The sequence below is a fragment of the Coregonus lavaretus genome, assembly GCF_964263955.1.
Source record: "Coregonus lavaretus genome assembly, chromosome: 11".
In the NCBI taxonomy this organism is placed as follows: domain Eukaryota; kingdom Metazoa; phylum Chordata; class Actinopteri; order Salmoniformes; family Salmonidae; genus Coregonus; species Coregonus lavaretus.
Genome location: NC_139998.1, coordinates 26,624,507 through 26,649,749, shown reverse-complemented (window position 1 = coordinate 26,649,749; position 25,243 = coordinate 26,624,507). Strand labels below are relative to the sequence as shown.

The 25,243-nt window shown below is 47.1% G+C and overlaps 1 protein-coding gene across 4 annotated transcripts in view; it reads right to left on the bottom strand.

Moving 5' to 3' along the window:
* LOC311137226 (choline kinase alpha-like) overlaps positions 1-25,243 on the bottom strand; it is a 70,658-nt gene that overhangs the window by 12,659 nt on the left and 32,756 nt on the right. For 3 of the 4 annotated variants that reach the window (XM_084171607.1, XM_084171608.1, XM_084171606.1), the window contains 4 exons: positions 21,371-21,484; positions 20,536-20,669; positions 20,280-20,384; positions 3,212-3,270 (listed from right to left, as the gene is read on the bottom strand). In XM_084171607.1, the coding sequence (XP_084027733.1) occupies positions 3,212-3,270; positions 20,280-20,384; positions 20,536-20,669; positions 21,371-21,484 (412 nt within the window). The remainder of the gene's footprint in view (positions 1-3,211; positions 3,271-20,279; positions 20,385-20,535; positions 20,670-21,370; positions 21,485-25,243) is intronic. The other variant, XM_084171609.1, reaches the window with a different exon arrangement.

Genomic DNA, 25,243 nt, shown 5'->3' with positions numbered 1-25,243 from the left:
AGTGAGAGTTTGAAGGAAGATATTCAAAAACCTCCAAATCGCCTATAGTTTCTGTTCTCAGAGCGTTAATAACACCTCCCACAAAAACTTCCAAGGAAATAGAGTAAAACATTCTCAGAACCTCCCTGCAACCTAAAAATAAATGTTCCCAGAACAGGCAACATTTTCACTTACTGTATGTTCTCAAAACATTTAAAAAACATTCAATTTTAAAGGTCAGGAAATGCATGGCTTCGTCCCCAGAACTAATGTGAAACCAAAAACACACGTTCCCACAACTTCTAAGGAACCAAATGTGCTAGCTGGGTTCTTTATCTAACTTATGTAATATCCTGTCCTTGTAGGAAGTTACAAACTCCACTGTTGAGTAGTGTTGTCACAACACCATAATTTTTATACTGATACCAGGTTTAGCATCACAATACTCAATACCATAAACGATACTCCATAACAAAACGATACCTTGGCAAAAAAATAAGGCGTATTAGCCAAAGTCACAGAATGGCACTTGATCCAAACAGATAAACTCAGATACTGCTCTGTTCAATCAGTATGTATCTTTTGAGTTCAATATCATTAGATTTGAAATGTTGTATGTTTATTTTTCAGACAGCCATGTACAGTGAGGGAAAAAGGTATTTGATCCCCTGCTGATTTTGTACATTTGCCCACTGACAAAGAAATGATCAGTCTATAATTTTAATGGTACGTTTATTTGAACAGTGAGAGACAGAATAACAACAACAAAATCCAGAAAAACGCATGTCCAAAATGTTATAAATTGATTTGCATTTTATTGAGGGAAATAAGTATTTGACCCCCTCTCAATCAGAAAGATTTCTGGCTCCCAGGTGTATTTTATACAGGTAACGAGCTGAGATTAGGAGCACACTCTTAAAGGGAGTGCTCCTAATCTCAGCTTGTTACCTGTATAAAATACACCTGTCCACAGAAGCAATCAATCAATCAGATTCCAAACTCTCCACCATGGCAAGACCAAAGAGCTCTCCAAGGATGTCAGGGACAATATTGTAGACCTACACAAGGCTGGAATGGGCTACAAGACCATCGCCAAGCAGCTTGGTGAGAAGGTGACAACAGTTGGTGCGATTATTCGCAAATGGAAGAAACACAAAATAACTGTCAATCTCCCTCGGCCTGGGGCTCCATGCAAGATCTCACCTCGTGGAGTTGCAATGATCATGAGAACGGTGAGGAATCAGCCCAGAACTACACGGGAGGATCTTATTAATGATCTCAAGGCAGCTGGGACCATAGTCACCAAGAAAACAATTGGTAACACACTAAGCCGTGAAGTACTGAAATCCTACAGCGCCCGCAAGGTCCCCCTGCTCAAAAAAGCACATATACAGGGCCGTCTGAAGTTTGCCAATGAACATCTGAATGATTCAGAGGAGAAATGGGTGAAAGTGTTGTTGTCAGATGAGACCAAAATCGAGCTCTTTGGCATCAACTCAACTCGCCGTGTTTGGAGGAGGAGGAATGCTGCCTATGACCCCAAGAACACCATCCCCATCGTCAAACATGGAGGTGGAAACATTGGGGTGTTTTTCTGCTAAGGGGACAGGACAACTTCACTGCATCAAAGGGACGATGGACGGGCCATGTACCATCAAATCTTGGGTGAGAACCTCCTTCCCTCAGCCAGGGCATTGAAAATGGGTTGTGGATGGGTATTCCAGCATGACAATGACCCAAAACACACAGCCAAGACAACAATGGAGTGGCTCAAGAAGAAGCACATTAAAGTCCTAGAGTGGCCTAGCCAGTCTCCAGACCTTAATCCCATAGAAAATCTGTGGAGGGAGCTGAAGGTTCAAGTTGCCAAACGTCAGCCTCGAAACCTTAATGACTTGGAGAAGATCTGCAAAGAGGAGTGGGACAAAATCCCTCCTGAGATGTGCGCAAACCTGGTGGCCAACTACAAGAAACATCTGACCTCTGTGATTGCCAACAAGGGTTTTGCCACCAAGTACTAAGTCATGTTTTGCAGAGGGGTCAAATACTTATTTCCCTCATTAAAATGCAAATCAATTTATAACATTTTTTACATGCGTTTTTCTGGATTTCTTTGTTGTTATTCTGTCTCTCACTGTTCAAATAAACCTACCATTAAAATTATAGACTGATAATTTCTTTGTCAGTGGGCAAACGTACAATATCAGCAGGGGATCAAATACTTTTTTCCCTCACTGTATGCATTAATGAATCAATTATACAATACATTTGACTTTGTTTTTACCAATCTAAGTACATAACATAATGGTAATAATTGATTTGAATGGAAAATCTCCATTGATAAACTGAGTAAATCAAGATGTAGCCTAGGCCTATACACAATACAGGTGAATGCATATTCAATAGGAGTTTGTGCATGCATTGAGTTATTTAGCTTGTTTTGGCTGATTTCATGGAGCTACAGATTACAAACAATCTGTTTCCATTCCATTTGGGACTTACTTTATTTTACTGATCAACAACATTTGCACAGAAGTAGCAATCTTAAAGGAAAATTCCACCCCAAAACTATATTTTGGTATTTGTTTCATTAGTCCATTGTTGACATAGTCCCAAAATGTTTTGCTTGTCAAAATACAGAAATCATCCCTGTATGATGCATTTAGCATCATATGATGCAAAACGCAGCATCATACAGTATGATGCAAAATGCATCATACGGGGATGATTTCTGTATTTTGAAAGTTATGCGTTATGGTTACCATATTATCACAAACAAAGTACTAGGGTAGTGAATTTATGTTAGCTTCAGCTGTAAGCTAGCCTACAAAGCTAACATGATGCAGCCCAGACAACCAGTGCAGTGATAGCTTTAGCAATGAGTAACTGGAGCAGACAATCGGAAGTGTCTCTGAAGGCATGCACGGTGCGCTCGTGTGCTGATAGACTTGATCCTCTCAATCAGTAGACTATACGACGTGAGACACATTTGACAGAAGTACCGAAGCGTTTTTCATGTTCTACTATCGAAAAAGTATAGTAGTTTCGGTATACAGTGCAACACTACTTTTGAGTCAGCAGGAGCATCAATCAGTCCAAATAAAAGGTGTGAGGATCAAATCTAAGGTGATTAGAGGGGAGAGAGAAAGACAGAGAATGGCGGAGATAATAGACAAAGGGGAGAGAGAGATTGGTAGAGAGAGTGAGTGGAGGAGAGCACAAAGATCTTTACCTTCTTGCACATCATTATGACAGAACACCACTGGAGATGGGGTCGCTGCCAACAAAACTCTGTCAGAGAGGTAGAGAGAGAGAGAGAACTGTTTTATTTAATGAGAATAGGGCATCTCAGATTGTTCTGGCAATTCTCACAATTTCTTGGGGGAAAATCATGATGAAAGTGGACCCTATGATCCGTGAACCGTACATGATAAAGACAACATATTGATGTCATTATACTCCTTATAGTGTGTGCTCAAATATTAAGTCTAGATTCTAAAATACAATTTCACATTCATTTATTCAACAACATTCAAAATATTAATATCAATATCTCAAAACTTGTAGATATTGTTTATTTTAAGACATATTGCTTGGAACAATATCCTCTTGCTGATTTTGTACGTTTGCCCACTGACAAAGAAATGATCAGTCTATAATTTTAATGGTACGTTTATTTGAACAGTGAGAGACAGAATAACAACAAAAAAATCCAGAAAAACGCATGTCAAAAATGTTATAAATTGATTTGCATTTTAATGAGGGAAATAAGTATTTGACCCCCTCTCAATCCGAAAGATTTCTGGCTCCCAGGTGTCTTTTATACAGGTAACGAGCTGAGATTAGGAGGACACTCTTAAAGGGAGTGCTCCTAATCTCAGCTTGTTACCTGTATAAAACACACCTGTCCACAGAAGCAATCAATCAGATTCCAAACTCTCCACCATGGCCAAGACCAAAGAGCTCTCCAAGGATGTAAGGGACAAGATTGTAGACCTACACAAGGCTGGAATGGGCTACAAGACCATCACCAAGCAGCTTGGTGAGAAGGTGACAACAGTTGGTGCTATTATTCGCAAATGGGAGAAACACAAAAGAACTGTCAATCTCCCTCGGCCTGGGGCTCCATGCAAGATCTCACCTCATGGAGTTGCAATGATTATGAGAATGGTGAGGAATCAGCCCAGAACTACACAGGAGGATCTTGTCAATGATCTCAAAGCAGCTGGGCCCATAGTCACCAAGAAAACAATTGGTAACACACTACGCCGTGAAGGACTGAAATCCTGCAGCGCCCGCAAGGTCCCCCTGCTCAAGAAAGCACATATACAGGCCCGTCTGAAGTTTGCCAATGAACATCTGAATGATTCAGAGGAGAACTGGGTGAAAGTGTTGTGGTCAGATGAGACCAAAACCGAGCTCTTTGGCATCAACTCAACTCGCCGTGTTTGGAGGAGGAGGAATGCTGCCTATGACCACAAGAACACCATCCCCACTGTCAAACATGGAGGTGGAAACAGTATGCTTTGGGGGTGTTTTTCTGCTAAGGGGACAGGACAACTTCACCGCATCAAAGGGACGATGGACGGGGCCATGTACCGTCAAATCTTGGGTGAGAACCTCCTTCCCTCAGCCAGGGCATTGAAAATGGGTCATGGATGGGTATTCCAGCATGACAATGACCCAAATGACACGGCCAAGGCAACAAAGGAGTGGCTCAAGAAGAAGCACATTAAGGTCCTGGAGTGGCCTAGCCAGTCTCCAGACCTTAATCCCATAGAAAATCTGTGGAGGGAGCTGAAGGTTCGAGTTGCCAAACGTCAGGCTCCAAACCTTAATGACTTGGAGAAAATCTGCAAAGAGGAGTGGGACAAAATCCCTCCTGAGATGTGTGCAAACATGATGGCCAACTACAAGAAACGTCTGATGTCTGTGATTGCCAACAAGGGTTTTGCCACCAAGTACTAAGTCATGTTTTGCAGAGGGGTCAAATACTTATTTCCCTCATTAAAATGCAAATCATTTTATAACATTTTTGACATGCGTTTTTCTGGATTTTGTTGTTGTTATTCTGTCTCTCACTGTTCAAACAAACCTACCATTAAAATTATAGACTGATCATGTCTTTGTCAGTGGGCAAACGTACAAAATCAGCAGGGGATCAAATACTTTTTTCCCCTCACTGTATAACATTTACAGAGTGGGCTCTCTGCTACTCTTAATGACATGACTGATTTTATACATAGAAATTGACATTATACAGTGGGGAAAAAAAGTATTTAGTCAGCCACCAATTGTGCAAGTTCTCCCACTTAAAAAGATGAGAGAGAGGCCTGTAACTTTCATAATAGGTACACGTCAACTATGACAGACAAATTGAGAAATGTTTTCTCCAGAAAATCACATTGTAGGATTTTTAATGAATTTATTTGCAAATTATGGTGGAAAATAAGTATTTGGTCACCTACAAACAAGCAAGATTTCTGGCTCTCACAGACCTGTAACTTCTTCTTTAAGAGGCTCCTCTGTCCTCCACTCGTTACCTGTATTAATGGCACCCGTTTGAACTTATTATCAGTATAAAAGACACCTGTCCACAACCTCAAACAGTCACACTCCAAACTCCACTATGGCCAAGACCAAAGAGCTGTCAAAGGACACCAGAAACAAAATTGTAGACCTGCACCAGGCTGGGAAGACTGAATCTGCAATAGGTAAGCAGCTTGGTTTGAAGAAATCAACTGTGGGAGCAATTATTAGGAAATGGAAGACATACAAGACCACTGATAATCATCCTCGATCTGGGGCTCCACGCAAGATCTCACCCCGTGGGGTCAAAATGATCACAAGAACGGTGAGCAAAAATCCCAGAACCACACGGGGGGACCTAGTGAATGACCTGCAGAGAGCTGGGACCAAAGTAACAAAGCCTACCATCAGTAACACACTACGCCGCCAGTGACTCAAATCCTGCAGTGCCAGACGTGTCCCCCTGCTTAAGCCAGTACATGTCCAGGCCCGTCTGAAGTTTGCTAGAGTGCATTTGGATGATCCAGAAGAGGATTGGGAGAATGTCATATGGTCAGATGAAACCAAAATATAACTTTTTGGTAAAAACTCAACTCGTCGTGTTTGGAGGACAAAGAATGCTGAGTTGCATCCAAAGAACACCATACCTACTGTGAAGCATGGGGGTGGAAACATCATGCTTTGGGGCTGTTTTTCTGCAAAGGGACCAGGACGACTGATCCGTGTAAAGGAAAGAATGAATGGGGCCATGTATCGTGAGATTTTGAGTGAAAACCTCCTTCCATCAGCAAGGGCATTGAAGATGAAACGTGGCTGGGTCTTTCAGCATGACAATGATCCCAAACACACCGCCCGGGCAACGAAGGAGTGGCTTCGTAAGAAGCATTTCAAGGTCCTGGAGTGGTCTAGCCAGTCTCCAGATCTCAACCCCATTGAAAATCTTTGGAGGGAGTTGAAAGTCTGTGTTGCCCAGCGACAGCCCCAAAACATCACTGCTCTAGAGGAGATCTACATGGAGGAATGGGCCAAAATACCAACAACAGTGTGTGAAAACCTTGTGAAGACTTACAGAAAACGATTGACCTGTGTCATTGCCAACAAAGGGTATATAACAAAGTATTGAGAAACTTTTGTTATTGACCAAATACTTATTTTCCACCATAATTTGCAAATAAATTCATTAAAAATCCTACAATGTGATTTTCTGGATTTCTTTTCTCATTTTTTCTGTCATAGTTGACGTGTACCTATGATGAAAATTACAGGCCTCTCTCATCTTTTTAAGTGGGAGAACTTGCACAATTGGTGGCTGACTAAACACTTTTTTTCCCCACTGTAGCTAACTAGCTGCTAGGAGGACATCATGTCATTGGAGGAGTGGGTGAGTGACTGACTTGTTCCCCTCGTATCTTTTTTTGGTGGCTACACAGATAGAGAAGCACGTGTCATTTGGTTAGCTAGCAAGAAATGTGAGACGCTTTGCTAGCTAGCTAGGCGAAACAACGGTTATCCAGTTAGCGTTAGCAAATTCACTCTGGCTAGCTACCTACTCAGATTTCAGAGCACTCTTGTCTGAGTGTGCCAGAGCACAGAATAACTGATTAATTTACAAACTTGCAAGACCCGCTGAATTTGACCGGTGTCAATAAACGCAGGCGAAAAAAGTAATAGTTAGTCATGAAAGCTCTATATAACATAAACTCAGCAAAAAAAGAAACATCCCTTTTTCAGGACCCTGTCTTTCAAATATAATTCGTAAAAATCCAAATTCCTTCACAGATCTTCATTGTAAAGGGTTTAAACACTGTTTCCCATGCTTGTTCAATGAACCATAAACAATTAATGAACATGCACCTGTGGAACGGTCGTCAAGACACTAACAGCTTACAGACGGTAGGCAATTAAGGTCACAGTTATGAAAACTTAGGACACTAAAGAGGCCTTTCTACTGACTCTGAAAAACACCAAAAGAAAGATGCCCAGGGTCCCCACTCATCTACGTGAACATGCCTTAGGCGTGCTGCAAGGAGGCATGAGGACTGCAGATGTGGCCAGGGCAATAAATTGCAATGTTTGTACTGTGAGACGCCTAAGACAGCGCTACAGGGAGACAGGACGGACAGCTGATCGTCCTCGCAGTTGCAGACCACGTGTAACAACACCTGCACAGGATCGGTACATCCGAACATCACACCTGCGGGACAGGTACAGGATGGCAACAACAACTGCCCGAGTTACACAAGGAACGCACAATCCCTCCATCAGTGCTTAGACTGTCCGCAATAGGCTGAGAGAGGCTGGACTGAGGGCTTGTAGGCCTGTTGGAAGGCAGGTCCTCACCAGACATCACCGGCAACAACGTCGCCTATGGGCACAAACCCACCGTCGCTGGACCAGACAGGACTGGAAAAAAGTGCTCTTCACTGACGAGTCACGTTTTTGTCTCACCAGGGGTGATGGTCGGATTCGTGTTCATTGTCAAAGGAATGAGCGTTACATCGAGGCCTGTGCTCTGGAGCAGGATCGATTTGGAGGTGGAGGGTCCGTCATGGTCTGGGGCGGTGTGTCACAGCATCATCGGACTGAGCTTGTTGTCATTGCAGGCAATCTCAATGCTGTGCGTTACAGGGAAGACATCGTCCTCCCTCATGTGGTACCCTTCCTGCAGGCTCATCCTGACATGACCCTCCAGCATGACAATGCCACCAGCCATACTGCTCGTTCTGTGCGTGATTTCCTGCAAGACAGGAATGTCAGTGTTCTGCCATGGCCAGCGAATAGCCCAGATCTCAATCCCATTAAGCATGTCTGGGACCTGTTGGATCAGAGGGTGAGGGCTGGGGCCATTCCCCCCAGAAATGTCCGGGAACTTGCAGGTGCCTTGGTGGAAGAGTGGGATAACATCTCACAGCAAGAACTGGCAAATATGGTGCAGTCCATGAGGAGGAGATGCACTGCAGTACTTAATGCAGCTGGTGGCCACACCAGATACTGACTGTTACTTTTAATTTTGTTCAGGGACACATTATTCCATTTCTATTAGTCACATGTCAGTGGAACTTGTTCAGTTTATGTCTCAGTTGTTGAATCTTGTTCATACAAATATTTACACATGTTAAGTTTGCTGAAAATAAACGCAGTTGACAGTGAGAGGACGTTTCTTTTTTTTTGCTGAGTTTATAAACAGCCTGACCAGCTCTGCTAGGGCGCGTAAAATGGTCAATGAGGTGTTCTCTCATTTGTGTTTGGAAGTAGCTAGCTAGCAAGCTAGCCAAATTTAGCCAGTTAGCTTGGGTGCTTGGTTGGGACAACGCATGCATTGGCAGGCAAGCTGCAGAAGGACGAGCAGTCTATTCCCCATCGTTTATCAGTGAAAATTTGACGGCCAACTAGCTGAAAAAGTTTGAGAGGGTTTATCTAATGTTCCTTTGTTAGATTTTAGCTCTGGCTAGTTGTTGCTCTTGTTGATGTGCATATAGGGAAATATTGCCTACCTTGTTATGGTTGTTTGATCAATAGGACTGTAAAATTCCCAAATGTAAGAGGACTCCCATTTATAGTAAGTATAGTATTTTATAAAAGGATAAAACGATATATAACAAGAAAAGATAACAAGCAGAATAATACATCTTTAAATACAAATAATTAGAACATGGCTTTTTTGGCGGGCGGTTGTTGTTTTGGCGGATGGTTGTTGTGGTTGGTCCTGTGTTCTCGCTGGCGTCCTTTCCCCCTTGCGGCAGGTGTGGATGTGGGTGCGTTTGCACGCTCTGCCCATTTATTTCGCAGTCAACCATGTGGTGTGCATTTTTGTGTTTGAAAAGGTGCGGCGTTAAGTGAGTGAGAGGGGAAATGGTTGCATATCCCAGAGCCGACGGGGGTCTATGAGCAGGGGTAGCGAGAGAGAGCTTTCAATTTTGTGTAGATGAGGGATATACATTTTTAAATATAGTATACATCTAATCTAATTTTTTATTGTCCTATCATGATGGAAAGATCCCTAACCCTATAACCTGGACACCCACCTGAGCGACCCATACACCAAAGAGAAGTTCCCATCTCTTTTATGGACCTGCTGTGAGTATGCAGCCTAAACAGATAAATAAATGCGGTCAGAGACCTACTTGAGCAGCACCGCCCCCTCAAGATTCTGAGCCTGCCTGGCAGGGTTGGTCCTACAAAGCCAGAGCCCCCTGATGGGAGAGCATTATATACAAGGAAATTCTCAAAGCTGCTAATGAGAACCTTGATGACCTTTTACCTAGGCGGTGGGGATTCCGGTGGGGTACCCCCACCCAGGTAGTGGCAGTGCTGGCAACACTGGCTGCAGTAACCCATGGGGAGGGGGTCACACTCGGACAATCAGAGAGGGAGTTTATCATTGTGGCCCAGGTGGCACAAAATAATCAAAGGTCTGACCGCACGGAGATGCATGGGAAAATGGTTACAACAGGAGATCAGAGTGTTTGTGTTTCAGGTGAAGAGGGTGGATCTGATCTCCATCACCTAGGACTTGACATAGATTAAGTAGATTAATCGAATCTCACATTGTTGGTATGGGATGGACCATGGGAATTATTTACTAGGATATAATTGCTTGTCAATAAATAAAATGTAATACAATGGCAATCCGGGTTATATGTTAAAATCCTACGCATGAACTGCCGACATTATTACGTATATGTCAGGGCGTGTGTAGGTGTAGTGTAGGAAATCAAATGCAGGACGCCGACGGTAGGTTCCAAATGCTGTATTTCTGGCCCAACACAGGCAACAGGACAACTAAGCCCAACAGCTAAACTACGCACAAGGCGAAAAGGCAAATGCGCACAAACAGGTGCGACAAACGAAGTGGTGCACGAACAAGTGCAACTGTGCTCCAGCGCAGTGGAGAAAATATGCTCAACCGAGCAAAACACAACACTGACGAAAAACAATCATACACAACACATGACAAACACAACGAGAAACTTATAGGACACTAATTACGTAAAACAGAAACAGGTGTGACACAAACAGACAAAAGCAAACGAACATGAAACATCTATCGGTGGCAGCTAGAATTCCGGAGACGACGAGCGCCGAAGCCTGCCCGAACAAGGAGGAGAGGCAGCCTCGGCCGAAACCGTGACAGTACCCCCCCCTTGACGCGCGGCTCCAGACGCGCGCCGACTCCGGCCTCGGGGACGGCCAGGGGGACGCGGCGCAGGGCGCGTCGGATGCCTCCGATGGAACTCCGTCAGGAGCGACGGGTCCAACACGTCTCTCCTCGGCACCCAGCACCGCTCCTCCGGACCGTACCCCTCCCACTCCACTAGATACTGGAGACCCCCCATCCGACGTCTCGAATCCAAGATGGATCTCACGGAGTACGCCGGTGCCCCCTCGATGTCCAACGGGGGCGGAGGAGTCTCCAAGATCTCATCTTCTTGGAGTGGGCCCGCTACCACCGGCCTGAGAAGGGACACATGGAACGAGGGGTTAATACACTTATACTCCACAGGAAGCTGTAATCTATAACAAACCTCGTTCAACCTCCTCAGGACTTTAAATGGCCCTACAAACCGCCGACCCAGTTTCCGACAGGGCAGGCGGAGGGGCAGGTTTCTGGTAGAGAGCCAGACTCGATCACCAGGTGCGTACACCGGTGCCTCACTGCGGTGGAGATCAGCGCTCGCCTTCTGACGTCGGAGGGCCCGCTGCAGGTGGACGTGTGCAGCGTTCCAAGTCTCCTCCGAGCGCCGCGCCCACTCATCCACCGCAGGAGCCTCGATCTGGCTCTGCTGCCAGGGTGCCAGAACCGGCTGGTAACCTAACACACATTGAAATGGGGTTAGGTTCGTGGAGGAATGGCGTAGGGAATTCTGGGCCATCTCGGCCCAGGGAACGTACCTTGACCACTCCTCCGGCCGGTCCTGGCAGTATGTTCTGAGAAACCTACCCACATCCTGGTTTACGCGTTCCACCTGCCCATTGCTCTCCGGGTGGTAGCCCGAGGTGAGGCTCACCGAGACCCCCAACCGCTCCATAAACGCTCTCCAGACCCTGGAGGTGAATTGGGGACCCCGATCAGCCACAATGTCCTCGGGCACCCCGTAGTGCCGGAACACATGGGTAAACAGTGCCTCGGCAGTTTGCAGGGCCGTAGGAAGACCCGGCATGGGGAGCAAACGACAGGCCTTAGAGAACCGGTCCACAACGACCAGGATGGTGGTATTCCCTTGGGAGAGGGGAAGGTCTGTTATAAAGTCCACTGAGAGGTGGGACCATGGCCGTTGTGGAACGGGCAGGGGTAGCAACTTACCCCTAGGTAAATGTCTAGGCGCCTTACACTGGGCGCACACCGAGCAGGAGGAAACATAAACCCTCACATCCCTACCCAACGTGGGCCACCAGTACTTGGCACTAAGACAGTGCACTGTCCGGCCGATACCCGGATGTCCAGAGGAGGGTGACGTGTGAGCCCAATAGATCAATCGATCCCGAACCTCGAGCGGAACGTACTTCCGACCCTCCGGGCACTGTGATGGACTAGGGTCGGTGCGTAACGCCCGCTCGAGTTCAGCATCGACCTCCCACACTACCGGCGCCACCAGACACGACGCAGGCAGTATGGGAGTGGGCTCCACGGACCTCTCCTCCGCGTCATACCGCCGAGACAGCGCATCTGCCTTGCCATTCTGTGACCCAGGGATGTACGTGATCTTAAACGTAAACCTGGTCAAGAACATACTCCATCTTGCCTGGCGAGGGTTCAGCCTCCTCGCCGCCCGGATGTACTCCAGGTTACGGTGGTCCGTCAAAATGAGGAAAGGGTGTTGAGCCCCCTCAAGCCAGTGCCTCCACACCTTTAGAGCCTGTACCACGGCTAACAGCTCCCTGTCCCCTACGTCATAGTTCCGCTCCGCCGGACTGAGCTTCTTAGAGTAAAAAGCACAGGGGCGGAGTTTAGGTGGCGCGCCAGATCGTTGTGAAAGCACGGCTCCTAAACCGGCCTCCGACGCGTCCACCTCTACTTGGAACGGCAAAGAGGGATCCGGGTGCGCCAGCACCGGGGCCGAGGTAAACAGGTCCTTCAGCCTCCCAAACGCCCTGTCCGCCTCGGCCGACCACTGCAGACGCACCGGACCCCCCTTCAACAGAGACGTGATGGGAGCTGCCACCTGTCCAAAACCCCGGATAAACCTCCTGTAGTAATTTGCAAACCCCAAAAACTGCTGCACCTCCTTCACAGTGGTTGGTGTTTGCCAATTACGCACGGCCGACACTCGATCTACCTCCATCCTCACCCCTGACGCAGACAACTGATAACCCAAAAAGGAGACCGACTCCTGGAAAAACAGACACTTCTCTGCCTTCACATACAGGTCGTGCTCCACCAGCCTCCGCAACACCTTGCGCACCAGGGCTACATGCTCGACACGGGTAGGTGAGTACACGAGAATGTCATCAATGTACACCACCACCCCCTGCCCCTGCATGTCCCTGAAGATCTCATCCACAAATGATTGGAAAACTGATGGAGCGTTCATCAACCCGTATGGCATGACCAGATACTCGTAATGGCCCGAGGTGGTACTAAAGGCTGTTTTCCATTCATCGTTCTCCCTGATGCGCACCAAGTTGTACGCGCTCCTGAGATCTAGTTTCGTGAAGAAACGCGCCCCATGCAACGACTCAGTCATGGTCGCAATCAGCGGGAGTGGATAACTATACTTCACCGTAATCTGATTGAGACCACGGTAATCGATGCATGGGCGCAAACCACCATCCTTTTTCTTCACGAAAAAGAAACTCGAGGACGCGGGGGAAGTGGACGGCCGTATGTATCCTTGTCTCAGTGATTCGTCTATGTAAATCTCCATAGCTTTCTTCTCCTCCTGAGACAGAGGATACACATGGCTCCGTGGGAGCGCAGCTCCTGCCTGGAGGTTTATCGCACAATCCCCCTGCCTATGGGGTGGCAACCGCGTCGCCCTCGCCTTACTAAACGCAATAGCCAAATCCCCATACTCAGGTGGAATGTGCAATGCGGGCACCTGGTTTGGACTCTCCACCGAGGTAGCCCCTACGGAAACGCCCAAACATCTACCCACACACTGAGCAGACCACTCCATCAGAGCCCTCTCCTGCCACGAAATCACTGGGTTATGGGTACTCAACCAGGGCATGCCCAGCACCACCGGATACGCAGGAGAGTCAATCAGGAACAGCTGAATCATCTCCTGATGATCCCCCTGCGCACACATCCTAAGTGGCGCCGTGACCTCCCTGATCAAGCCCGTACCCAACGGACGACTATCTAGGGCGTGAACGGGAAAAGGAACGTCAACAGGAATGAGGGGAATCCCTAACGCTAAACAAAACTTTTTATCAATAAAATTCCCAGCTGCGCCTGAATCTACCAGCGCCTTATGCTGGGCATGAGGTGCTACCTGTGGAAAACATACAGGCATACAAAAATGGGCAACAGAGAGCTCTGGGTGAGTGGGGCGCCTACTCACCTGGAAGGAATCCCCAGTGCGGGGCCTGTCGTCATCTCCCCTAGGAGGCCATCCCCAGCACCTAGCCACGGTGTGTCCTCCCCGACCACAGTTGGTGCAGTGGATGGACCCCCTAGCCTGCCGACTCCTCCTCTCTCTAGCGCCAGCGCCCCCGAGCTCCATGGGACAAGGCTCGGAGGCGCTGGAGGGTGGAATGGACGGACCCTCCGCAAGACGTCCGCGGGTAGCCAGCAGGGTATCCAGCCTGATGGACATATCCACCAGCTGGTCGAAAGTGAGGCTGGTGTCCCTGCACGCCAGCTCCCGACGGACGTCCTCACGTAGGCTGCATCGGTATAGATCGATGAGGGCCCGATCATTCCACCCTGCATCTGCCGCCAGAGTACGGAATTCGAGCGCGAATTCCTCGGCACTTCTCCTCCCCTGTCGGAGGAAGACCAGACGCTCCCCCGCCGCTTTCCCCTCCGGGGGATGGTCAAACACCGCCCTGAAGCGGCGGGAGAACTCGGTGTACGTGATGGTCGTGGCGTCGATCTTCCTCCACTCCGCGTTGGCCCACTCCAACGCTTTTCCGGCCAGGCAGGAGATCAGGGCGGACACGCTCTCATGCCCTGAAGGTGCCGGGTGCACGGTGGCCAGGTATAGCTCTACCTGGAGCAGGAATCCCTGACACCCAGCCGCTGTCCCGTCGTAAGCCCTCGGGAGAGATAGTCGGACTCCTCGAGGTTCCGGCGCTGGAATGGGCGGGCTGGCCGATGGTGCTGGCAGGGCGGGCGGTGGTGGAGGCGAACCCCAGCCTCGGAGTGTGGTAATCACCTCCTGCAGGGCGTTCCCCATCTGCAGGAGTTGATCTTGCTGGTCCCGAACCTGGGCTTCCAGTCTTGTCTGGGCTGCTTCGGCTCCTGCTGATTCCATGACTGGTGTATGATTCTGTCAGGGCGTGTGTAGGTGTAGTGTAGGAAATCAAATGCAGGACGCCGACGGTAGGTTCCAAATGCTGTATTTCTGGCCCAACACAGGCAACAGGACAACTAAGCCCAACAGCTAAACTACGCACAAGGCGAAAAGGCAAATGCGCACAAACAGGTGCGACAAACGAAGTGGTGCACGAACAAGTGCAACTGTGCTCCAGCGCAGTGGAGAAAATATGCTCAACCGAGCAAAACACAACACTGACGAAAAACAATCATACACAACACATGACAAACACAACGAGAAACTTATAGGACACTAATTACGTAAAACACAAACAGGTGTGACACAAACAGACAAAAGCAAACGAACATGAAACATCTATCGGTGGCAGCTAGAATTCCGGAGACGACGAGCGCCGAAGCCTGCCCGAACAAGGAGGAGAGGCAGCCTCGGCCGAAACCGTGACAGTATATTAATTGATAATGATGGAAAATAGGATATGCATATATTTTTTTAAATAGTTCTATATATATATATATATATATATATATATATATACACAGTGGGGAGAACAAGAATTTGATACACTGCCGATTTTCCTACTTACAAACATGTAGAGGTCTGTAATTTTTATCATAGGTACACTTCAACTGTGAGAGACTGAATCTAAAACAAAAATCCAGAAAATCACATTGTATGATTTTTAAGTAATTAATTTGTATTTTATTGCATGACATAAGTATTTGATACATCAGAAAAGTAGAACTTAATATTTGGTACAGAAACCTTGTTTGCAATTACAGAGATCATACGTTTCCTGTAGGTCTTGACCAGGTTTGCACACACTGCAGCAGGGATTTTGGCCCTCTCCTCCATACAGACCTTCTCCAGATCCTTCAGGTTTCGGGGCTGTCGCTGGGCAATACGGACTTTCAGCTCCCTCCAAAGATTTTCTATTGGGTTCAGGTCTGGAGACTGGCTAGGCCACTCCAGGACCTTGAGATGCTTCTTACGGAGCCACTCCTTAGTTGCCCTGGATGTGTGTTTCGGGTCGTTGTCATGCTGGAAGACTCAGCCACGACCCATCTTCAATGCTCTTACTGAGGGAAGGAGGTTGTTGGCCAAGATCTCGCGATACATGGCCCCATCCATCCTCCCCTCAATACGGTGCAGTCGTCCTATCTCCTTTGCAGAAAAGCATCCCCAAAGAATGATGTTTCCACCTCCATGCTTCACGGTTGGGATGGTGTTCTTGGGGTTGTACTCATCCTTCTTCTTCCTCCAAACACGGCGAGTGGAGTTTAGACCAAAAAGCTCTATTTTTGTCTCATCAGACCACATGACCTTCTCCCATTCCTCCTCTGGATCATCCGGATGGTCATTAGCAAACTCCAGACGGGCCTGGACATGCGCTGGCTTGAGCAGGGGGACCTTGCGTGCGCTGCAGGATTTTAATCCATGACGGCGTAGTGTGTTACTAATGGGTTTCTTTGAGACTGTGGTCCCAGCTCTCTTCAGGTCATTGACCAGGTCCTGCCGTGTAGTTCTTTGCTAATCCCTCACCTTCCTCATGATAATTGATGCCCCACGAGGTGAGATCTTGCATGGAGCCCCAGACCGAGGGTGATTGACCGTCATCTTGAACTTGTTCCATTTTCTAATAATTGCGGCAACAGTTGTTGCCTTCTCACCAAGCTGCTTGCCTATTGTCCTGTAGCCCATCCCAGCCTTGTGCAGGTCTACAATTTTATCCCTGATGTCCTTACACAGCTCTCTGGTCTTGGCCATTGTGGAGAGGTTGGAGTCTGTTTGATTGCGTGTGTGGACAGGTGTCTTTTATACAGATAACGAGTTCAAACAGGTGCAGTTAATACAGGTAATGAGTGGAGAACAGGAGGGCTTCATAAAGACAAACTAACTGGTCTGTGAGAGCCGGAATTCTTACTGGTTGGTAGGTGATCAAATACTTATGTCATGCAATAAAATGCAAATTAATTATTTAAAAATCATACAATGTGATTTTCTGGATTTTTGTTTTAGATTCCGTCTCTCACAGTTGAAGTGTACCTATGATACAAATTAAAGACCTCTACATGCTTTGTAAGTAGGAAAACCTGCAAAATCGGCAGTGTATCAAATACTTGTTCTCCCCACTGTATATGGCAAATAGAAATCCTATATGGATGGTGTTAAGAGATAGATGGGAGGTATTGAATGGAGTTGAAGGATGGGACTAATAACAAATAATAACAAGATAACTAATAATGTAAGCATACTGTGTCCATAATAAGTATATAGGTTGTATGTTGGGAGCTTTTGGGAAAGAGCACAGTTAGAAAGATATGGCATATAGAAGCAAACCGGATGGACATCATGATAATGATCGGAGAGGTTGAGAGTAGAAGAAGTTCAGGAGCAAAAACAAATAAAATAGAATTATTGTAAAATTGACTGTGTCCATAAGGTGTAGATAGTAAGTATAGGCTGGAAGTAGAGGCCTGGGCATTGTTGTTCACTAATTTACCCCAAGTAGGGAAAGGATGGCGGGGTTGAAAAGTAATAAAGGGGAGTATATATATAAAAAACATGGGGGATTGGAAATGATGCAGACAATTAAATTGATTGAAGTTACAATCTATCTGCAATATTAAGCTGATCTACCCCCAGCAAAAAAAGATTAAAAAATAAAAGACAAAAAAGAGGACTCCCATGGTATTTAGCTACATATTTGCAGAAATCCATTCAAGTGTATTTTGTGGTGTTTGCCGAATGCATTCTAATGTTCTAAAGTCACGTTGTTGCAACTGCCTGTAAACATACAGTCCAGTCCGAAGTGAATGATGGCAGGTCCTGGACAAGACATATGTTTTTATTAGGTTTTATTTACTGCAGGGTCTATTAATTGTCCAAACGCACGGCCGCTTTCCCACTCTATATTACAATAGAATTTTAACAAATGCCGTAGTATACGTAATTCCCAAACATTCTAAGAATGTATGAAAATGTAAAAATGACCATATCTAAGTGCTGGCTTGTCAGAAAAGGAAAAAAAATAAATAATATTTAACAGATTTTTGTAAGATTTCCTGTTGCTAAAATGCTGTCAGTTCCACTTTAAGGATACTATAGTTATTACGTTTCACATTGGATTTATTAACTACAAAAAGGTAAGAAGTGTTTTGAATTCTAGTGCCGCTGCACACACAAGCTTGTTAGCTATCTCTGGTCCAGGACGTTGAGCTAACCTCAGTGTGAGCCAACTCTCACAGTTAAAAGTTCCTCCATATTAGCTGTTCCTCTGTAGGTATCTAGCTAGTATATAATTATGTAATTCAGTAAAAAAGTAATGATAAGCCTACTAATATCCTAAACACATTAAAATGCATGTTATATCATGATGCGCAGCACTGCAAGCCAAGCCTCCTCCATGTCCACCCCTCTCTCCACCGCAACATTTCAGTCGCCTCTCACGCTCTACACATGTTCGTCCATCACGCATGTAAACAACTAGCTTGCCTGAGAATGCTATTCATTGACTACAGCTCAGCATTCAACACCATAGTGCCCTCAAAGCTCATCACTAAGCTAAGGATCCTGGGACTAAACACCTCCCTCTGCAACTGGATCCTGGACTTCCTGACGGGCCACCCCCAGGTGGTAAGGGTAGGTAACAACACATCTGCCACACTGATCCTCAACACGGGGGCCCCTCAGGGGTGCGTGCTCAGTCCCCTCCTGTACTCCCTGTTCACCCATGACTGCATGGCCAGGCACGACTCTAACACCATCATTAAGTTTGCCGACGACACAACAGTGGTAGGCCTGATCACCGACAACGATGAGACAGCCTATAGGGAGGAGGTCAGAGACCTGGCCGTGTGGTGCCAGGATAACAACCTCTCCCTCAACGTGACCAAGACAAAGGAGATTATTGTGGATTACAGGGAAAAAAAGAGGACTGAGCACTCCCCCATTCTCATCGACGGGGCTGTAGTGGAACAGGTTGAGAGCTTCAAGTTCCTTGGTGTCCACATCACCAACGAACTATCATGGTCCAAACACACCAAGACAGTCGTAAAGAGGGCACGACAAAGCCTATTCCCCCTCAGGAGACTGAAAAGATTCGGCATGGGTCCTCAGATCCTCAAAAAATTCTGCAGCTGCACCATCGAGAGCATCCTGACTGGTTGCATCACCGCCTGGTATGGCAACTGCTCGGCCTCCGACCGCAAGGCACTACAGAGGGTAGTGCGTACGGCCCAGTACATCACTGGGGCCAAGCTTGCTGCCATCCAGGACCTCTATACCAGGCGGTGTCAGAGGAAGGCCCTCAAAATTGTCAAAGACTCCAGCCATAGACTGTTCTCTCTGCTACCGCACGGCAAGCGGTACCGGAGTGCCAAGTCTAGGTCCAAAAGACTTCTCAACAGCTTTTACCCCCAAGCCATAAGACTCCTGAACAGCTAATCATGCTACTCTGTTAATTATTTATGCATAGTCACTTTAACTCTACCCACATGTACATATTACTTCAACTACCTCAACTAGCCGGTGCCCCCGCACATTGACTCTGCACCGGTACCCCCCTGTATATATAGCCTCCCTACTGTTATTTTATTTTACTTCTGCTCTTTTTTTTCTCAACACTTTTTTGTTGTTGTTTTATTTTACTTTTTTATTTAAAATAAATGCACTGTTGGTTAAGGGCTGTAAGTAAGCATTTCACTGTAATGTCTGCACCTGTTGTATTCGGTGCATGTGGCCAATACAATTTGATTTGATTTGATTTGAACTAGCTTGCCTGGTCTATAGAAAGCTGCTATATCTAATTCAAGGAGTGAAATGTAAAAACTATGTCGGTACTTTTATCTGGTTAGAACCAGTTCAGAACTTTATTATGCTGGTCGGAACACTAGAACGGAACAAAAAAAAAAAGTGCTTCTATTCAGAACGAAACAATTTGATTTTTTTTTGGTTCCAACCCGATTGTGATGTGGATATCTTAACGCTCCTGCCTTTCCTAAACATTCCAGGTTTTTTTTCTCCATTTAGCTCCACTGCCATAGCATTATTTCCCCAGCCATTCCCACCTCCTCTCCTCCCATAGCCTTGCCATTCCCAGACATTCCCAACATGGGGTGGTCCTCTGTAGCTCAGCTGGTAGAGCACGGCGCTTGTAACGCCAGGGTAGTGGGTTCGATCCCCGGGACCACCCATACACAAAAAAATTTATGCACGCATGACTGTAAGTCGCTTTGGATAAAAGCGTCTGCTAAATGACATATTATTATTAACATCTCCCCTGCCACATCATTGTCCGTTCCAGCCTTTCCTCAGCATCTCCTGACTTACCGGAGACTCTCCAGCTCTGCCGGGAGGTCGTACTTAATAAGCTTGTTGTATTTCTTGATGTGAGCCTCGCGGGCAAACTTCAAGTTCATCACCTGATCCATGTACCTGAGACAATACCAGACAGAGCATTATTAAACATTGTGGAAAACAGCTGATTACCTCAAATCAATACATCAACTGTCTACAGCATTCCTCATCAGTCAATACTTGGTGTAGGCTTTGACTTAGAGAGAGAGCAGTCCTATCCTATCCTCACCTGCCAATGGTCCCAAACAGCCACTTGGGTTCCTTGTTAAAGGGCATGACCATCCTGTGGAAGCGGGCCATCTTTGAAGCGATCTCAGCGGACAGTTCCGGAACAAAGAGCTGCTCTGTACGCAGACGGTTGCTCTGGGAGATAAGCACAAAGGCACAGGCCTTTACACTCAGATTCATTGTTTCAAAATGTAGCCTTCCTGTATGGGACTTTCCTGCAACAAGAAGGGGCACTCACCTGTCGTCCAGTGCTTGTGTGTGTGACCAGTATAAAAAAACTGCCGAAGAGATACTTTCAAACACATGGTAATGTCATGGTTGAAACGGATAGTTTGCAAATGTCGAAGCTATTTGGTACTTTGCCAGAAAGTGGATATAAGAAAGGACATGTAATGTGATGGTCAGAGAGAAGACCCGTCAACATCAAGCATTTGGGAAGCACTCATGAATGGTTTCTATTTCAAAGTGATTGATCAATATAGCGATGCTTAGGTGGCAACTAATATTACAACATTAATATTACCCTGATGAAGACAGCTTGTCTGTCGAAACGTTGGTTATAAAATTATTGCATCTGAGATCCTAGAGTGAGGTTCTCCTTTTCTTTTTCAAGTGTTCTACTCCGTTAGCCAGCAGCTCGCCTAAACAGGTGTGCGTTTCTTTTGCCTCCAAACTAATATTACACATCATTAAACTAACTGCTACTGTTTAAGTAATAGAATGTGTGACTACCTTGCACACAGCATAAGTTGCAACGTCTGGCTATTACAATATTTTCTGTAGATGTTATTATTCTCTCTCCCTCTGTGTGTGTGTGTGTGTGTGTTTGTGCGTACCGGCAGGTACCGTTCCAGGCGTCCCTCAGGGAAGATTCCATAGAGCTGTGGCCCCAGCGCTCTCTCCGCCAGGATGGCAAACATCACACTCTCCAGGACCAGAGAATCCACTCCCTGTTCACACATGCACGCACACACACACACACACCACACATGCACGCACCACATACACACACAGAAGAGATAAATCAGAGACCATTGAAGCGTTTAATTTCATGGGCTACTGATGAGGACTGATGATGTTCAGGGACTGTGATATTAAGTATATGGGGGGGTACAAGTTATGTCATGGGGAAGGGAGGTGTAAAAGCCATTAAGCTGTCAATTTGTGTTTTGTTTTGTTTATTCATTAATTTGTATGTTTGATGTTAGGTCTAGCCTATGCTATGTCTCTTTCTGTCATGAATCGTTTCCCATCACAGTGCATTTTCTTGTACATAAAGCAAATATCTGTGAAAAACAGACAAAGAAATGTCTATATGACCTAATGTCAGGTCTCCCAATGACTAGTCTCAATGCAGGACTTCTGATCTTGTGTGGATCTATAGTGTGCATATTGTATGTGGATTATGTTTAAATTCTTAGCTCATGTTATGTGTCAATTCTTAGCTCATGTGAGCACATGACTATGTGTCCCTCTGTAGTTCAGTTGGTAGAGCATGGCACTGTCACGTTTGCTTACAGACGGGTCAGACCAAGGCGCAGCGTGATATGCGTACATGTTTATTAAATATCAAAACACAACGACAAAATAACAAACAAAACGAAACGTGAAGTCCAAGGCAGCACAACACAACATACCTTAACACGGAACAAGATCCCACAACCCACTAGTGCCAATAGGCTGCCTAAGTATGGTCCCCAATCAGAGACAACGAGCTACAGCTGCCTCTGATTGGGAACCACACCGGCCAACATAGATCTACGCATAATAGAACACCAACATAGAAATACACAACATAGAACATACACACCCTGACTCAACATATACGAGTCCCCTGAGTCAGGGCGTGACAGTACCCCCCCCCAAAGGTGCAGACTCCGACCGCGCAACATAAACATAACAGGGTAGGGGCCGGGTGGGCATTCCGCCTCGGAGGCGGATCCGGCTCTGGGCGTTACGACCTCTTACTTTTCGCCTCCCTGTTGCGCCCCTGGTCTGGTCTGGACCTCGGCGCGCTGCTTCCCCTCTCCTTCCTCCCACAAAGTACCAAGCCCTGTCTGGACCCTGGTGTGGGAGACCCCGAACCTGGAGAGGGGCTGACGTCTGGGTCTGGACTGGAACCGCTGACCGGAGCTGGACCAGGCACCGGTGGAGCGGACTGCTCAGGCTCCGGACTGGAGCCGCTGACCGGATATGGACTGGACCCCGGTGGAGCGGACTGCTCTGGCTCCGGAGTGGAGCCGCTGACCGGAGCTGGATCATGCACCGGTGGAGCGGACTGCTCTGGCTCCGGACTGGAGCAGCTTACCGGAGCTGGATCAGGCACTGGTGGAGCGGACTGCTCTGGCTCCGGACTGGAGCTGCTGACTGGTGCCGGACCAAGCACCGGTGGAACGGGCACGGGCCGTGCCGGACTGGACACACTCACCACTGGTCTGGTGCGAGGAGCAGGCACGGGCCGAACCGGACTAGGAACATGCACCACTGGCTTGGTGCGAGGAGCAGGAACAGGCCGGGCCGGACTGGCGACACGCACCACTGGCTTGGTGCGAGGGACAGGAACAGGCCGGGCCTGGCTGGCGACGCGCACCACTGGCTTGGTGCGAGGGACAGGAACAGGCCGGACCGGGCTGGCGATGCGCACCACTGGCTCGGTGCGAGGGACAGGAACAGGCCGGACCGGGCTAACGACGCGCACCACTGGCTTGGTGCGAGGGACAGGAACAGGCCGGGCCGGGCTGGCGACGCGCACCACTGGCTTGGTGCGAGGGGCAGGAATGGGCCGGGCCGTACTGGGAACACGCACCACTGGCTTAGTGCGGGGAGCAGGAACGGGCCGGACCAGACTGGCGACACGCACCACTTGCTTGGTGCGAGGAGCGGGACTGGGTTCCTTTATTAACCCCCGCTCCTTCTGCTGCCTAACCAGCTCCTCTGGCCGTGCCTCTACACCTTCCTTCTGCTCCCTCTGAACCAATGGCCCCCGTAATCTGGTGGCCTCCTCTCCTAACCAGCATATCCGCCCTGTCGCGGCCTCCTGCTGCCTCGTCGTCCACACCGTGTGCTCCCCCAATTTTTTGGGGGGGAATTGCCTCTCCATCCTGATCAGGGCCTCCCTCTTTCTTGTCAGATCCTCTCTCATCTCCTGCCAAGTCCATCCTCTCTGCTCCTCCTCGGCACACTGCTTGGTCCAGGTCTGGTGGGATCTTCTGTCGTCGGCACTGTTGGCGCCGTTTCTCCTCTCCTACCTGGGCATCCTCCTTCATCGCCTTCCGGTAACGGACGGCCTCCTCCTCCGTAATTCTCCCCCAACCGAGGAGGACATCTACTAATGTAACCTCCTGTTGAATTCCCGGCGTTTGCTCCTGAACACGCTGCTTGGTCCTCGTTTGGTGGGATCTTCTGTCACGTTCGCTTACAGACGGGTCAGACCAAGGCGCAGCGTGATATGCGTATATGTTTATTAAATATCAAAACACAACAACAAAATAACAAACAAAACGAACCGTGAAGTCCAAGGCAACACAAGGCAACACGACACGACACGACACGACACGGAACAAGATCCCACAACCCACTAGTGCCAATAGGCTGCCTAAGTATTGTCCCCAATCAGAGACAACGAGCTACAGCTGCCTCTGATTGGGAACCACACCGGCCAACATAGATCTACACATAATAGAACACCAACATAGAAATACACAACATAGAACATACACACCCTGACTCAACATATACGAGTCCCCTGAGTCAGGGCGTGACAGGCACTTGCAATGCCAAGATAGTGTATTCGATTCCCAGGATTACTCATGTGTAAATTGTATGCACGCATCATGACTAAGTCACTTTGGATAAGCGCGTCTGCAATGGCATTCTATTATTATAATACTCTTCGTTAATATATTATTTTGGAATATTCTGTTTATTGTGGTGAGCACCAATTCATCAGGTCAAGCTCCTGGTACATGTAAATGTACTTGGCGAATAAAGATGATTCTAATTCTGATTATAAATTGCCAGTTATTTGAATGTGAAAAGACAGAGGTAAGATAATCCTAGGCATTAGCTAGATAAACTACATTAGCCATCTGGGAAAATAAAGATGGGCTTGACTCGAGGTGGCTGACCTGTAGGATGGCCCCATACACTCGCAGCAGGACCCTGCGAGGTTAATCTCCAATAGTGTGGGCATGGTCTGGCAGACTGCACATGTACAGTAGATTACTGAGTCCACCACTGCAGACAAACAGAGAGAGAGCAAGAGATTGAGAGAGAGGGAGGTATGACATTGGACTGTCACATTCATATGTGCCAATGTGGCCAGAGTAGAGCAGACAGTATTAAAATACAGTATAATCATAAAGTTATGTCAGATAGTGTGACATTATTTTTAGTGTGTGTGTTTCAAAGAGAGCTATTTAAAATACTGCCTAGTCAGACCATTATTACTGTTCCAGCTGGTTGATAGGCATTATTACGTAGGTAATAGTGATGGGAGAAAACAGTAATACAGTTACATATCGCAATATTATTTTGGAAGATATATTTATACTGCAGCAGATATGTAGTGAGCAATTTTATTGGTCGCGTACATGTTTTGCAGATGTTATCGCAGGTGCAGTGAAATGCTAATGTTTCTAGCTCCAACAGTGCAGTATACCTAACAATACACACAAATCCCAAGAAATACCATAATGAGTAATGTCAGA